The sequence below is a fragment of the Symphalangus syndactylus genome, chromosome 20 (genome assembly GCF_028878055.3).
Source record: "Symphalangus syndactylus isolate Jambi chromosome 20, NHGRI_mSymSyn1-v2.1_pri, whole genome shotgun sequence".
NCBI classification, from domain to species: Eukaryota; Metazoa; Chordata; class Mammalia; order Primates; family Hylobatidae; genus Symphalangus; species Symphalangus syndactylus.
In genome coordinates, this window is record NC_072442.2 from 30263106 (window position 1) to 30280039 (window position 16934).

The 16934-nt window shown below is 43.1% G+C and overlaps 1 protein-coding gene across 2 annotated transcripts; it reads right to left on the reverse strand.

The window, feature by feature from the left end:
- Positions 1-12508: 12508 nt before the first annotated feature.
- On the reverse strand, positions 12509-12880 carry LOC129470101 (small ribosomal subunit protein uS9-like). Of its 2 annotated transcripts, XM_055257516.1 has the most exons (2): positions 12833-12880; positions 12509-12781 (listed from the first exon to the last, which is right to left on the reverse strand). In XM_055257516.1, exons 1-2 carry the CDS (start codon positions 12878-12880, stop codon positions 12509-12511), a joined length of 321 nt encoding a protein of 106 aa, XP_055113491.1. The 2 variants fall into 2 exon arrangements, with proteins under 2 accessions (XP_055113491.1, XP_055113490.1); XM_055257515.1 differs by having other exon boundaries at positions 12509-12880.
- Between the last annotated feature and the right edge of the window lie 4054 nt (positions 12881-16934).

Sequence of the window (16934 nt, forward strand, 5' to 3'; positions counted from 1 at the left end):
AATTTTTGTATTTTTAGTAGAGAGGGCGTTTCACCCTGTTGGCCAGGCTGGTCTCGAACTCCTGACCTCAAGTGCTCCACCCGCTTCAGCCTCCCAAAGTGCTGGGATTACAGGCGTGAGCCACCGCGCCCGGCTGCATAGCCGCTTTTAAGAGATCTCAAATGATAACACTGTAGGGCATGTTTACTTCATCTTTTCTTTGCATGAATGTATTAATTCTTCAAATAGCGAAATGTTTAATAAAACATCGCCCCCCTTTTTTTTTTTTGTTGTTGTTGTTATATATATATTTTTTGAAACGGAGTCTTGCTCTGTCTCCCAGAGCAGAGTGCAGTGGCACCATCTCGGCTCACTGCAACCTCTGCCTCCCGGGTTCAAGCGATTTTCCTGCCTCAGCCTCCCCAGTAGCTGGGACTACAGGTGCCTGTCACCACGCCTGGCTAATTTTTTTTGTCCTTTTAGTAGGGAGGGGGTTTCATGATATTGGCCAGGCTGGTCTTGAACTCCTGACCTTGTGATCTGCCCACCACGGCCTCTCAAAGTGCTAGAACTACAGGCGTTAAGCCGCTGCGCCCTGCCTGCCCCTCCTCTTTAAAAAAAAAAATCACTTGGTTAGGCTAGGGGCAGTGGCTCACGCCTGTAATATCAGCACTTTGGGAGGCTGAGGCGGGTGTCAGGAGTTTGAGACCAGCCTGGCCAACATGGTGAAACCCCATCTCTACTAAAAGTACAAAAAATTAGCCAGGCATGGTGGCGAAGTCCCAGCTACTCCGGAGCCTAAGGCAGGAGAATTGCTTGAAACCAGGAGGCAGAGGTTGCAGTGAGCTGAGGTTGCACCACCGCACTCTAGCCTGGGTGACAAGAGTGAAACTCAGTCTCAATAAATAAATAAATCAATAAATCACTTTGTTAGCTTCAGTCAACCATATCTTGAGGACTCACTCTGTATCAGGCACTGGGCCTAGTTGCTGAATTTTTAGAGTAGAACAAAAGAAAAACTTTAACCCAGTCTTGTAGCTCATATACCAACATTGATATCAGTCTCAGTTAATTCTTTTAACCAACTGCTATTATCCGTGTTACTTGTACTATACCATACAAATTCATGGGAAATACCAGTTTTTGAGTGTCCAACAGTGAATTATTGTGATGACTTTTTCTTTTTTTTTTTTCCCTGAGATAGAGTCTCACTCTGTCGCCCAGGCTGGAGTGCAGTGGCACGATCTTGGCTCACTGCAACCTTTGCCTCTTGGGTTCAAGTGATTCTCCTGCCTCTGCCTTCCGAGTAGCTGGGATTACAGGCACACGCCACCATGCCCGGCTAATTTTTGTATTTTTAGTAGAGATGGGATTTCACCATGTTGGCCAGGCTGGTCTCGAACTCCTGACCTCAAGTGATCTGCCCACCTTGGCCTCCCAAAGTGCTGGAATTACAGGCGTGAGCCACCCCAGCCAGACTTTTTAATACAATTGTTTAATTTCTATTTTAGTTTATTCCTGCAAGCCAACAGACTTCCTGGTCATTTTCTCAACTGGCAAAGCATGACAATGGAATGAAAAATAATTTTATGATTTGTGTACTCATTAGTAATAGATAGTTCTAAGCACTGAGCCATATAAGTGCTTCTGTGGATTAACCGATTTCATGCTCACAACATATAAGCAGTGTAATGGCATACATTAAAGAAAAACTTTAATGCAGTCTTGTAGCTCATATACCAACATTTATATCCATCTCAGTTAATTCTTTTAACCAACTGCTATTATCCCTGTTACTGGTACTATACCATACAAATTCATGGGAAATACCAGTTCTTGAGTGTCCAACAGTGAATTATTGTGATGACTTTTTCTTTTTTTCTTTTTTTTTTTCTCCCTGAGATGGAGTCTCACTCTGTCACCCAGGCTGGAGTGCACAGATAGTGTATTGACATACATTTCATAGACACTTAGTAACCTGAGAAGCCACAGGACAGAGTAAGCTGCAGAGGCTAGATCTGAACTCAGACTTGTTTGACTGCGCTGCTTCCATGCTACATTGCCTCTCATAAATGAAACCTAGCTTGAAAAGCAAATATATACCTGGCATTTCAATCTGTGCTTGCTATTTTAATGTCAGATCTGAAGGGGCTTCTTACTCCCTACATGTTGCATAGATGTTGGGGTTCTCTAGAGTTCTGTCCTTGGCCCACAGCTTTTTTTTTTTTTTTTCCTTCTTCTGCAGTCTCCCTGGGTGATGGCAACCTCCTTCTTGGGTTTAAATACCAGCTCTGTATGAAGACCCTCAAGTTGAGAGCTAACTTCTGTCTTTTTTTTTTTTTGAGATGGAGTCTTGCTTTGTCGCCCAGGCTGGAGTGCAATGGCACGATCTCGGCTCACTGCAACCTTCACCTCCTGGGCTCAACAGTTCTCCTGTGTCAGCCTTCCTGGTAGGTGGGATTACAGGTGTACACCACCATGCCCGGCTAATTTTTGTCTTTTTAGTAAAGAGCATTTCACCATGTTGACCAGGCTGGTCTCGAACTCCTGACCTCAGGTGATCCACCTGTGTCGGCTTCCCTAAGTGCTGGGATTACAGGCGTGAGCCACTGAGCCTGGCCTGTCTTAAGTTTAAAATTTGCATGTTCAAATGCTTACAATAAAACTCAAAATGTCAAAACTGAACACATCATTTCTCCTCAGTCTGCTCTGCCTTTTGTATTTCCTACTCTAGTGAAATGTCCACCCAGTCACAGGTGCCAGAGGCGAGTCTTCCTAGCTTCCCTGCTATGCCTCATCCCAACATCAAATCAACCAATCCACAAGGCTTGCCAATATTTTCTCTTAAACTGTTCTAGAGTCTGTCCTGTCTGTCCCAGCTCAGCTGCCATGGGCTTAGTTCAAGATCTTGTCATTTCAATCCTCTTTTTTTTTTTTTTTTTTTTTTTTTTTGAGACAGAGTCTCGCTCTGTCGCCCGGGCTGGAGTGCAGTGGCGCAATCTCGGCTCACTGCAAGCTCCGCCTCCCGGGTTCACGCCATTCTCCTGCCTCAGCCTCCGAGTAGCTGGGACTACAGGCGCCCGCCACCGCGCCCGGCTAATTTTTTGTATTTTTTAGTAGAGACGGGGTTTCAACGTGGTCTTGATCTCCTGACCTCGTGATCCGCTCGCCTCGGCCTCCCAAAGTGCTGGGATTACAAGCGTGAGCCACCGCAATCCTCTTAACAATCCTTTATAACCCCACACCCTGAAAAACCATCATTGACACCTTGGTGTTATTTCCTTCCCCTTAAAAAATTGTATTAGTAATGTCATGTCTTTAGACAAATTATTTAGCCTCCCTGTGCCTCAGTGTTCTCATCTAGAAAATGGGGATAGTAATAATACCTACTTCACAGTTTTGAGGATTAGTATTTACAACAGGGCCTGACACAGAGTACTATATTAAAGTGTTAAATACTATTTTTATATATAGTAATCCTAGCTAACTGCAAAACTGAAGGATCAAAATCTCATAGAAAATAAAGGTTGGCAAAAAGCTGTGAAATAAGTATATGTATAATCAAAACAATAAATAAATACATATTAAGTATACATATGATCAAAACAATAAATAAATAAATCAAAACAATAAATAAATAAAAGGCCAGGCATGATGGCTCATGATGGCCAGGCATGATGGCCCAGCACTTTGGTAGGTTGAGGCAGGCAGATTGCTTGAGCCCAGGAGTTCTAGACTAGCCTTGGCAACATGGTGAAACCTCGCTTCTACAAAAAAAAATACAAAAAATGTAGCTGGGCATGGTGGCACGCACTTGGTAGTACCAGCTACACAGGAGGCTGAGGTGGGAGGATCACCTGAGCCTGGTAAAGTCGAGATTGTAGTGAGCTGTGATTGAGCTACTGCACTCCAGTTTAGGAGACAAAGTGAGACCCTATCTCAAAAATAAATAAATAAAAATAAATAATAATAAACAAAAGTTCTAGAAAGCATTCATTCCAAAAACAAAGCTAACCCAGCCACTAAAAACCCATTCTCTTGAATCTCATTCTTGAATTATTCAAAAAACATCACTGTTATATAGTTATTTGTTAAGGCCAATTTACCCATAATTTTTACCAACATTTATTATCCTGAGATATATATACACACACACATATACATATACAGGCTGAGCATCCCTAATCTGAGAATCTGAAATGCTACAAAATCCAAAACTTTTTGAATTCCAACATGATGCTGCAAGTGGAAAATTCCACACCTGACCTCATGTGACAGGTCACAGTCAAAAGTTTGTATAGGCTGGGTGAAGTGGTTCACAGCCATAATCTCAGCACTTTGGGAGGCTGAGGTGGGTAGATCGCCTGAGCTCAGGAGTTCAAGACTAGCCTGTGCAACATGGTGAAACCCCGTCTCTACCAAAAATAAAAAAAATTAGCTGGGGTCAATCGCTGAGGTGCTAGGATCTCTTGAGCCTGGGAGGCAGAGATTGCAGTAAGCAGAGATTGCAGTGAGCAGAGATTGCAGCACTGCACTCCAACCTCGTGTGACAGAGTGAGATGCTGCCTCAAAAAGAGAAAAAAAAAGTTTGCGCAGTCAAATCTTTGTTTCATGCACAAAATTACTAAAAATATTGTATAAGGCCGGGCGCGGTGGCTCATGCCTATAATCCCAGCACTTTGGGAGGCCAAGGTGGGCAGATCACAGGGTCGGGAGTTCAAGACCAACATGGTGAAACTCCGTCTCTATTAAAACTACAAAAATTAGGGTGTGGGGGTGCATGCCTGTAGTCCCAGGTACTCAGGAGGCTGAGGCAGGAGAATCGCTTGAACCTGGGAGGCAGCGGTTGCAGTGAGCCGAGATCGTGCCACTGCACTCCAGCCTGGGTGAGTGAGACTTCATCTCCAAAAAAAAAAAAAAAAAAATTGTATAAAATCGCCTTCAGTCTATGTGTAAGATGTATATGAAACATAAATGTCATATTTAGACTCATGTTAGACTTAGTGCCATCCCCAACATAGCTCATTATGTGTATGCAAATATTCTGATATCTGAAACACTTCTGGTCCCAAGCATTTCCGATGAGAGATATTCAACCTGTATATATAACTGTATATGCATCCTCCATCATGCCATTATCTCATATCTCAGCAGAATGTTGTATAAACAGGCAGGCATTTTCATGTAGTTATACCTTTGCTTTTTCTACACCATTTTCTTATACGAACAGGGAGGTGCAGAAGCATAAAAGAGGTGGAACAATAGTCACATTCGTTTGTTCAGGGGGAGTGAATATAACCATGCATATGGAAATAATTAACATTTGGAGTAGATTACAATTTAAAAGTTTGTGTCTTGCCTTTTCTTTCCTATTATAAAATAATGTTTTCCTGTATTAGAAAACCTTTTCAGCCAAGTGGTGGCTCACGCCTGTAATCCCAACAGTTTGCTGAGGCAGGCAGATCACTTGAGGCTAGGAGTTCGAGACCAGCCTGACCAACATGGTGAAACTCTGTCTCCACTAAAAATACAAAAATTAGTTGGGAGTGGTGGCTCATGCCTCTAATCCCAGCACTTTGGGAGGCTGAGGCAGGCAGATTATGTGAGCTCAGTAGTTCAAGAACAGCCTGGCCAATATGGTGAAACCCTGTCTCTACTAAAAATACAAAAATATTGGCCAGGTATGATGGCGTATGCCTGTAGTCCCAGCTACTTGGGAGGCTGAGGCAGGAGAATTGCTTGAACCCAGGAGGTGGAGGTTGCAGTGAGCCGAGATCTTGCCACTGCACTCAACCCTAGGCAACAGAGTGAGACTTTGTCTCAAAAAACAAACAAACAAACACTTTTTACTACATCACTGTAGGTAACTTTGACTTCACTTGGCATTGAACATTTTTCTTTTCTTCACAATACTTACTATTGCAGAAGACTGGGCTTCTCCTATAATTAACTTTTCATTATTCTTCTAGACATTAGAGGTATATTACCCTTGATATCATGAATGTATCCAGTTCACAACTGGGCCTTTTTGTTGAGCAATTCAAGTGGGTTGCTATCAGGATATGCATCCATATAGAGCTGCGAAGTTGCAGACAAACGTCTAAATAAATTTAAAATTTGTAAGGATTCCTGCAGGTTCTTATTTTTGAACCTATATCTTGGTGACAGAAGAAAGGAAATATCCCCTTCCTATAACTAAAAGAAAGCAACATTTACTTAAAACAAAAGCCACACGCCAGGTGCAGTGGCTCACACCTGTAATCCCAGCACTTTGGGAGACTGAGGTGGGAGTTTGAGACCAGCCTGGATAACATAGTGAAACCCTGTGTTTACTAAAAATTCAAAAAATTAGCTGAGTGTGGTGGCGGGTGCCTGTAGTCCCAGCTACTCGGGAGGCTGAGGCAAGAGAATCACTTGAACCTGGGAGGCGGAGGTGACAGTGAGCTGAGATCACACCATTGCACTCCAGCCTGGGCAATACAGCGAGACTTCGTCTTTAAAAAAAAAAAGAAAAAACCACACATGAATAAAATAGAAAAGCTAATAAATTCTGTAACAGGGAATTGAATGAAGCCCACTACCACCAAAAAAAAATTTTTTTTAAGCCCAAAAACCAAAAAACCAAACTCAACAAACACAATGCCAATATTTTATTGTTTCCTAGTGTGATCAAATCTCAAAGATAAAAATGATTATCATATGGCCAGGCGCAGTGACTCACGTCTATAATCCCACCACTCTGGGAGGCTGAGGTGGATGGATCACTTGAGGTCAGGAGTTCAAGACCAGCCTGGCCAACATGATGAAACCCCATCTCTACTAGAAATATAAAAAGTTAGCCGGGCATGGTGGTGGGTGCCTGTAATGCCAGCTACTCGAGAAGCTGAGGCAGGAGAATCGCTTGAACCCAGGAAGTGGAGGTTGCAGTGAGCCAAGATGGCACTACTGAACTCCAGCCTGGATAACAGAATGAGACTCTGTCTCACCAAAAAAAAAAAAAAAAAAAAGCCTATCATAGTGTTTTGACTCTGTCCTGACCAAGTCCAAACAAAAAACAATTATAAATGCCTTGCACAGCATGCATTGTTTAAGCAATAGGAGAGTTGCTTATTTTTGCTTTTTGGACCTCTCTGCTATTGCATTGTTTTTACAACTTCTCCATGCTAAGTCTAAGGATGCATGCAAAATTATGCAGGGTTTGGATTCTAGGCCAGGAGTTTCAAATCATGGGATTTGTGGCACTAAGTCTGGGATTCTAGAATGAAAGGATATGGAATTTGCCCAGGATTCAGCTGGGTAAGTACAATTTATACACATAAGCATGTACATTAATAAATAGTAATAGATATCTTTCTAATTGTGGAACATGCTGGAAAAATAAGAGGACCCAGAGGAAAATTCTGAAGGCAACCACTTTTGGCAGTGGTAGTCTTGCTGGGGATGAATCTAATAGTGCCCTCATTTTTACCCTGCTGTCTTATTTTTCACTTTTTCCCTGATTTCACGTTTTTTATGTGGGGTGTTTTGACAGTGTTGTTTGAGCAGAATATTAGTATTGGGTTTTCAAAGATGTATACTTTGATCTTAGTTTAAAACTGTACCCAAAAAGGCTCCAAGTGTGGAAAATGGTGCAGCCAGTCTAGATGTTTCCGCATCTGTGTCTGGGCCAGAATGCTGGAGGCTTACAGGAAATTATATCTTAAAGAGTAAGCAGTGGGGCTGGGTGTGGTGGCTCAGGCCTGTAATCCTGACACTCTGGGAGGCTAAGGTGGGAGGATCACTTGAGTCCAGGAGTTTGAGACCAGCCTGGGCAACACGACACCTAATCTCTACAAAATTAAAAAAAAATTAGTCTATTATGGTAGTATGCCTGTAGTCCCAGCTACTACTTGGGTGGCTGAGGTGGGAGGATCGCTTAAGCTCAGGAGGACAAGGCTGCAGTGAGCCATGACTGTGCCACTACACTCCAGCCTGGGCGACAGAGTGAGACCCTATCTCAAAAAAAAAAAAAAAAAAAAGAAAAAGAAAAAACGAGTAAGCAGAGGCCCCCCATCTCTACTGCTCTGTTGGATTTCCTATGCACACTGATTAACCCAGCTCCCTCTCCTCTCCTTACCCCCAAACTCAGGGCAGTTACACGCAGGCTGTGTCCTTTAGTTCAGTCCTTGACCTTCAGAAGAAATCTGTGTAAAATGGAATATTCCATGCGATGATGGAGATTTTCCTCCTATCAATCATTTTCCTCTTCCTCTAATAGAGCTCTGCACTTTCATTTTTCTGATGTTTTTGCCCGTGACCATTCCACAGAGATTGCGAGGAAGAAAACAATGATCCTTCACTAGCTGCATAAAACTCCAGGATTTCTCTTTCATGGCCTCCTCCTTCACTCTTTTGTTTCTGGTTTGGAAAACGCTTCCTGAGTCTTATCTCCAGGTGCCTGGCTTTTTTTGGCAAGCTTTTTAGTCAGCTGTTTCCCACTTCTGGTGCAATGACACGGGCTGGAATTTGAATCCTCTTCAAGGGGTCTCAGAGAGTCCTAGTGACAGGTCACAGGCTATCTCTCCTCAGGATTTCACCCCTGCCAGCCAGTCTTGTCCTGGTGCAATGGATTTGAATCCAGGATCTGCTATTGCTATCTTTACTTGCTAGAATACAGGTCATAGTATATTTTTTAGGCTGAGGAACTTCTGACTGACGCCTCCACATTATTTCAGTTCTTTTTAATCTTCCATATTGTTTTAGTTACTGAAGTTTTTTTTTTTTTTTCAGGTTCCTTTTTTTTTTTTAAGACAAAGTCTCACTCTGTCGCCTAGGCTGGGTGATCTTGGCTCACTGCAACCTCCGCCTCTGGGGTTCAAGCGATTCTCCTGCCTCAGCTTCCCAAGTAGCTGGGATTACAGGCATGAACCACCATGCTCAGCTAATTTTTGTATTCTTAGTAGAGTCGGGGTTTCACCATGTTGGCCAGGCTGGTCTTGAACTCCTGATCTCAGGTGATCTGCCTGCCTCAGCCTCCCAAAGTGCTGGGATAACAGGCACGAGCCACCATGCCCAGCCCTGTGCCTAATTTATAAATTAAACTTTATCGTAGGTATCTATAAGAAAAAACATAGTATACTTAAGGTTCAGTACTATCTGCAGGTTCAGGCATCTACTAGGGTCTTGGAAGTATCCTCCGAGATAAGTAAGCACTACTGTTTTGTGTGACTTTGCTTATTACTTGTAGATGGAAAAATAAGTGTATTGAAGAGGTTATCTTTAATAAATATTTAGGAGTTTTTAAGAACAGGCATTTAAACTAATGTTTCAGAGGCATAGAATCATTTTCAGACTCATAGCTAGAAATGACCTTAGAGGCCAGATCATGTAGTATTACCTTTTACAGATGATGAAGCTATTGTCTTAGGGTATAAATAACTTTCTCACATTCATACAATTGGTTAGTGATAAAATGAGGATGAGGCATGGTTTTCCTCGTAATACTCCCAGCACTTTTCCTATTACACTGAATTTTGTATACATGTTATCTCTCCCCAAAGTCATAAGTTAATGGAAGACAGAGGTCATATCCATTCGTCTCAATTTTTTTAAACTTTTTTTTTTTTGAGATAGAATCTTGCTCTGTCACCCAGGCTGGCATGCAATGTCATGATCTTGGCGCACTGCAACATCTGCCTCCTGGGTTCAAGCAATTCTCCTGCCTCAGCCTCCCAAGTCGCTGGGATTACAGGCACATGCTACCACACATGGCTAATTTTTTGTATTTTTAGTAGAGACGGGGTTTCACCAGATTGGCCAGGCTGGTCTCGAACTCCTGACCTCATGATCTGCCCACCTCGGCCTCCCAAAGTGCTGGGATTACAGGTGTGAGCCACTGCACCCAGCCTCATCTCAATTTTTATGAAAGACAAAAAATTAGAATGCGTGGCAAATACAGCTGCCAAATAGCAGATGCTTAGTTAATTCTCTTTGAATTGAGTTCTTACACGATGAAACATTCTTCTTCTTGGTCTCATGTTCATAAGAAGCCACTCTATTCATTGAATATTTACTGATGTCTTACTATGTGCCAAGTACCAGACTAAGATAAAAAATGAGAATTAAAATGAAGATCTCCTTTCAGTTTTGGGTCTATATTAAAATATTACTGTGAGGGTGTTTGATTTCTCAATTAGAAAGGGAAGGAAGTGAATTTTAGCTAAGCTATTTCCCTTTTATAGACTCATTTGCATTTCCTAAAATTTTAGTGCTAACAAGAACTTAGGTTACCTAAGATCACATTGTCAGTAAATGGCAAATCAAGGGTGAGAATGAACATCAGCTCCCTCAAAATCCAATATTCCTTCCATTACAAATAATCTCTTTCTTGTGCATTTTTGGAATAACATATACAATAGTTTAATTTATAAGTGTTAATAAAATGGAAATCCATGTTTCTTCTGGATTAGATATCGAAACACCTGAAAAAGCATATGGAAAGAAAGTGGGATGGGAGAACGGAGCCATTGACTCTTAGTCAAAAGAGTAGAAGATGCCCTAATCATCTGTGTCGAATTATGGATTACGGGCGCACGCCACCATGTCTGGCTAATTTTTGTATTTTAGTAGAGGTGAGGTTTTGCCATGTTGGCCAGACTGGTCTCAAACTCCTGGCCTCAAGTGATCCGTCTGCCTCGGCCTCTCAAAGTGCTGGGATTACAGGTGTTAGCCACCTTGCCAGGCCTAAATTAAAACAAGATTTTTAATTTAAAATATAACAGAGACAAGGTCTTGCTATGCTGCCCAGGCTGGTCTCAAACTCCTGGGCTCAAGCCATCTGCCTGCCTTGGCCTCCCAATATGTGGGGATTACAGGCATGAGCCACCACGCCCAGCCAAAAATATGTTTTGACTCTGCACTTTCATCCTTGGATACCAATGTACTTTGTAAGCATTAATTGGCTGTTATCTAACCTTGTGTCTTAAGGGTATAGACTGTTATCTCTTCATCCCACAGAGAAATGAACTCAGTTCCAGAGAGGTTTGGAGAATTATCCCAGCATAACACATAAGTATGATTAAGCCAAGCAAAATTTAAGCCTAGGAGCTTAAATTCCTCTTAAGATTTGGCCACCTTGATGTGATCTGGGAATTTGGGAGTTGTGCAATACTTATGGTTTGTTCCAGCTCTCAAGCAAGCACTAAGGAGCTAGGGAGAAGGCTACCCTTCATTAAACTCTGTCTGGCCCTTTGCTGGGTTAGCGCATTTAATCCTCCCAGCAAATATTTCCCCATTTCACAGATAAGGAAAGTTTCAGAGGTTAAGTAATTTCTGCAAATTCACATACTTATAGTAAGAGTCAGAGTCAGAATTGAAACCTTTCTTTCTGACTTCTTGAGTTCATGTGCTTCGTGGAAACCATAAAATTATAAATTTGGAGACCTGGGCTCTAGGCTGATTTTGCCACCAAACTGAAGCATAACACTGATCAAAAGAGCCAACAGTCCTGACCCATAATCATCTCCAGCCCCTTTGCTCAGTCATGGGCTTCCTTAGTTTATTCATCACCTCACACCGGGACACAAGTGGATCCACACAGTAGGCCTCCTGACTTCATCTTTCTTCCCTGCATAAATATCATTCCACCATTTTATGCTGCACCATATGCTAGAAGAATGGCAAAATTTGATACGTTATTTTGAAAAATTGAAACTCCAAGATGAATGCTGTTAAGAATCAATCCAAACTGGTTGTTTTTCTTATGTAGAAATAATCCACATAGAGATAGTCATGTGACCTGTCTATCTCCTAAATCTCATCAGGAGGGCTTCCGTAAGCTGGTGAGAGGATGTTGAGAGGGAACTGCCTGGAGGGAGATGATTTAAAAGGAGACTTAAAAGCCTTAAGCATGGGGGGTGGGAAAAGGTCTTAATAACCAGGAATTCACAGGGACCTGAGGATGAGGAGCTAAGTTTTGGGGGGGGCGGGGCAGAGATGGGGATGGTGGAGAGTTAGAACAGGGGAGGGAAAGGAGGAGGGACAGAGGCTTTCTCTTTTCTGCAGCTCCTTGGCCTGGCTTCTCTGCCCACGGCAGCTCTTGCACGTATCTTAGGGCCTTTTCACATTCCAGAAGCTGGCAGTGCCCTCAGCCAGGTATAGAGCCCTGTTGGGTTGGCTGGTTTGTCTTTTACCCCCTTTTGGCAGGCTGATGCCTTGGAGAACATCATTGTACTTGCTCCATGCCAGGCACGACGTGTTTTCAAACTGCAGACTCTTGGACACTAAGCCTGCTGCCTTCTCAGATGGAAACTTCTTTTCATATTTCAGCAGGTCATTCACAGTCCCCACCTCATTCAGCCTCCATGGATGCTGCTGCCTCCACAGTTCTCCTAATGCCAAATCCCCAGCAGTCTATCTCCCTGTCCCATTGAGTCATATATTTTATTTTAGTTTTAGTTTTTTAAACTCAAACGTTATTTATTACATAGGTATTTATTACACAATGATGGACTTTTACTGATAACTCATGATGGGCTTTAGGGTAGGATTCCTAGTAACAAGCATGGGCACCAGGGCCTCCAAACTTTCTGGATTTGCAGCGACGAGGGTCAGCCACCAGCAGGGTCCAGCCATATTGGATAAGGACATCTTTGATCTTCTTAGAAGCCACTTCCACGTATTTCTGGTAACAGGCCACCAGGGCTTTGGAGATGGACCGACAGATAGCATGAATCTGGGCCACCTGACCATCACCCTTCACTAGGACATGGATGTCCATGCCAGCAAATCGCTCCTTGCCCAGAAGCAGAACTGGTTCCAGCAGCTTGCAATGCAGTGTGCATGGCTCCATCATCTCCAGGGGCCACCTGTTCACTTCCATGAGGCCACTGCCATGTTTGCGGCCCGTCATGGCTGTAGTCATCTTCCTCTGTCCAAAGACCTGTATGGACTGCAGCAGGCTCTTGGGCTACATGGCTATGGGCATAGATGAGAGATCCTCACCATGCAGCACCGCCCCTGGAAGAGCCGGTGTCACATATTTCAATGCACCCATTTTATAGAACATATGGTGAATACCTTAGAGTTCTTTCTGTTTTCTTTATTGAAATACAGCCAAAAAGTTAGTGGACCCGTAACACAAAAGGAACTAGCAAGTGATAGATTCCTCTTATTTCTCAATGGCTTGTCTGATGCAATCTGATTTTGGATAACTCATCTACCATTCATCCATTCATTTCACCCTCAGCATAACACACCAAAAAAAAAAAAAAAAATCCTAATAATTTTCTTTGTCAAGAAACTTAGGCTGGGCATGGTGACTCATGCCTGTAATCCCAGCACTTTGGGAGGCCAAGGTGGGAGGATCACCTGAGGTCAGGAGTTCGAGACTAACCTGGCCAACCTGGTGAAACCCCGTCTCTACTAAAAATACAAAAATTAGCCAGGAATGGTGGTGCACACCTGTAGTCCCAGCTACTCAGGAGCCTGAGGCAGGAGGATGGCTTGAATCCAGGATGTGTAGGTTGCAGTGAGCTGAGATTGCACCACTGCACTCCAGTCTGGGCGACAGAGCAAGACTCTAAATTTCTCAGCTTGTTATCTGGGAAGAAGAAAAACAGAAAGGAAGGAAGGAAGGATGGAAAGGAACCTAAAGACTACGGGTAGTAAATGGCATTTAAGCTGGGACCCTTTCTCACATCACGTAATTTTGTAACTAGTAATTATTCTGCCATTGAAGATACTATTTTATTTTATTTTAATTTTATGTTTTTTTGATACAGAGTCTCACTCTTTTCCCCATGCTGGAGTCCAGTGGCACAATCTTGGCTCACAGCAAACTCTCCCTCCGGGGTTCAAGCAATTCTCTTGCCTCAACCTCCCCCTGCCTCAGCCTCCGGAGTAGCTGGGACTACAAGTACAGTGCCACCATGCCTGGCTAATTTTTGTATTTTTAGCAGAGATGGGGTTTCACCATGCTGGCCAGGCTGGTCTCGAGCTCTTAACCTCAAGTGATCCACCTAACTCGCCCTCCCAAAGCACTGGGATTACAGGCATGAGTCATGCCTGGCCTGGTTTGTTTTTTTGAGACAGGGTCTCACTGTGTCACCCAGGCTGGAGTGCAGTGGCGCAATCACAGCACACTGCAGCCTTGACCTCCCAACCTCAGGTGATCCTCCCACCTCAGCCTCCAAGTGGCTAGCCAAATTTTTTTTAAGTCAAAATTATTTTTTATGGCCATTACTATACCAATCCCAGAACTCAAGACTCCTCAAGTCTATGAAACACAGCTCTGAAAGGAGCTGCTTCAAAATATTATTTTGTTTCAATTATTTCTGGGATTTAGATTCATTTAGCACAATAAACACAGTATAGAAAGAGAAGGCAGAGAGGTGGAGAGGAGGGGGGAGCCTGAGAATATGTTGCCAAGATGTTCTTTTTGTAGAAAATGACTGTTAAAGAAGGAAGAGCTCATTCTCTTATCCTTTTAAATCTCACAACTTCATAATCCTCCCTAAACCTGACCTTCCTTTCAACTTGTATTGGAAACTCTCCAGTACTGAAGTCTATTGTCCAACTCAAATGATAACCTTTCCTATTTTCTTTCTTCTTGCCCACCCTATTACAAATAGCTGGTATGTTTTTTGCTTTTATTAAAACCTTTTTTGTAATCAATGTTTATTTTTTATCAAAATATTCCATGCAACTAGTCTAGGGGTCAAATAATGCTAAAGAGGCTTAGAGCAAAAGCAACAGTTTCACTCCCAACCCTTCATCACTTCCTACCACTCAGAGGCAACTACTCAACTTGTTCAATTTATTGCTTTGTGGGTACATAATAAGAGTGGGAAAACAGGCCGGGCGCAGTGGCTCATGCCTGTAATTCCAGCACTTTGGGAGGCCGAGGCCAGTGGATCACCTGAGTTCGGGAGTTTGAGACCAGCCTGACCAACATGGAGAAACTCCGTCTCTACTAAAAATACAAAATTAGCCAGATGTGGTGGCACATGCCTGTAATCCCAGCTACTAGGGAGGCTGAGGCAGGAGAATCCCTTGAACCTGGAAGGCGGAGGTTGCGGTGAGCCGAGATTGCACCATTGCACTCCAGCCTGGGTGACAGAGCGAAATTCTGTCTCAAAAAAAAAAAAAAAAAGAGTTGGAAAACAAAATTTATCTCTTTGGACATTTATCTCTGTTATATCTAAGAAATATGTACATATTATCTCTAGTTTGTCACATAGCATTTTTTTTTTTGAGACAGGGTCTTGTTCTGTCACCCAGGCTGGAGTGCAGTGATTCACTGCAAACTGTACCTCCCCGGTACCAGGGATTCTCATGCCTCAGCCTCCCGAGTAGCTGGGATTACAGGTGTGCACCACCACACTCAGGTAATTTTTGTATTTTTAGTAGACACAGGTTTTCACCATGTTGGACATGCTGGTCTTGAACTCCTGGCCTCAAGTGATCCATCAGCCTCAGCCTTCCAGAGTGCTGGGATTAAAGGTGTGAGCCACAGCACCTGGTCCACACAGCAATTTTTATGTTAGGCAACTGTGAAAAGCTTACACACGTGAACTAACTGTTTATCTGATCAAGTTTATTGTTCTTCAAAATTCATGTAGAGCCAGCTACTAGGGAGGCTGAGGCAGGAGGACTGCTTGAGCCCAGGAGGTTAAGGTTGTAGCTCGCAATAATTGTGCTCATGAATGGCCACTGCACTCCAGCCTGGGCAACACAGCAATAATGACTTCAATGTAGTTCAAGCTTGTCCAAACCACGGCCCACTAGCTGCATGCGGCCCAGGCTTTGAATGTGGCCCAGCACGAATTTGTAAACTTTCTTAAAACATTATCAGATTTTTTTGCGATTTTTTTTTTCTTTAGCTCATCAGCTATCGTAAATGTCTGCCTATTTTAACCGTGGCCCAAGACCATTCTTCTTCCAATGTGGCCCAAGGAAGCCAAAAGATTGGACACCCCTGATTTAATCCACCACACACCATTCTGAATGAAAAGTTTTCAGAAGTGCAAATCCGAAGAAGACAATGCATTTACCGGATTACAAAATCATTATAATACAACCAGTCAGGATTCTAGCAAACAGACTGAAGCAGAGCAGAACCCACTAGGGATTATATATCATATATACCGCATATAATCTTACACAATTGTGGGAACTGCTTAAGCAATCCCTGTAAAGCTGTTATCTTCACACCTGATCCTGGAGCTTGAAGACATCAGGGAAGGCAGTCAGGAAGGCGTAGAGAAAAGCAAATACCGGCTGGAACCCACAAAGGCAAACTAAAACGTGTCAATTCTCTTTGCCTTTGACCTTGATAGTATGGCCATCCTGCAGAAGAAGCTGCGTTCCTTCAGTACATACTTAGCCTAGGAGTAGGAAACGCTGGGGAAGGACTTGGGGGAAGGCGGAGCAGTTTTAGGCCCAGCTGCTGGCCCAAGCCAAGGAGGTAAACCAGCAGATAAACAATAACACCAGCCACAAAATGGCTGCTGCTTCGCTCCCGCCCCCAAATCTGCATGAGAATGTCTCCTGTGGCCCACCCTAACCAGAAACATATCGACAGGGAATGCTGGGAAATGTAGTTCCACCTCGCCAAGTGGACACAATACGTTTCAAAGCCACCATGGTCTACCCCTTCTCAATTTGGCACCTGAGTTTATTTATTTATCTATTTATTATTTATTTAGCTGGGGGTGTCAGGAAGTCACTTTATTTGTAAAATGATGGATTAGACCTGACTGTATTCTCTAATAATTAGAAGTTTGCAAAGATGAATAAAGATTTCTAGGCCAGGAGTGACGGTTCATGCCTGCAATCTCAACTTTCGGAAGCCGAGGAGGGAGGATCACTTGAGCCCAGGAGTTCGAGATAAGCCTGGGCAACCGAGCAAGACCCACTTCTTTACAAAAAAATAAAAATAAAAAATAAAAAAATAAATAAAGAAAGAATTAGCCAGG

What these genes read in the sequence shown, in the direction of transcription:
- LOC129470101 (XM_055257515.1), bottom strand. Translation starts at nt 12,880, where the DNA reads ATGACTACAGCCATGACGGGCCGCAAACATGGCAGTGGCCTCATGGAA.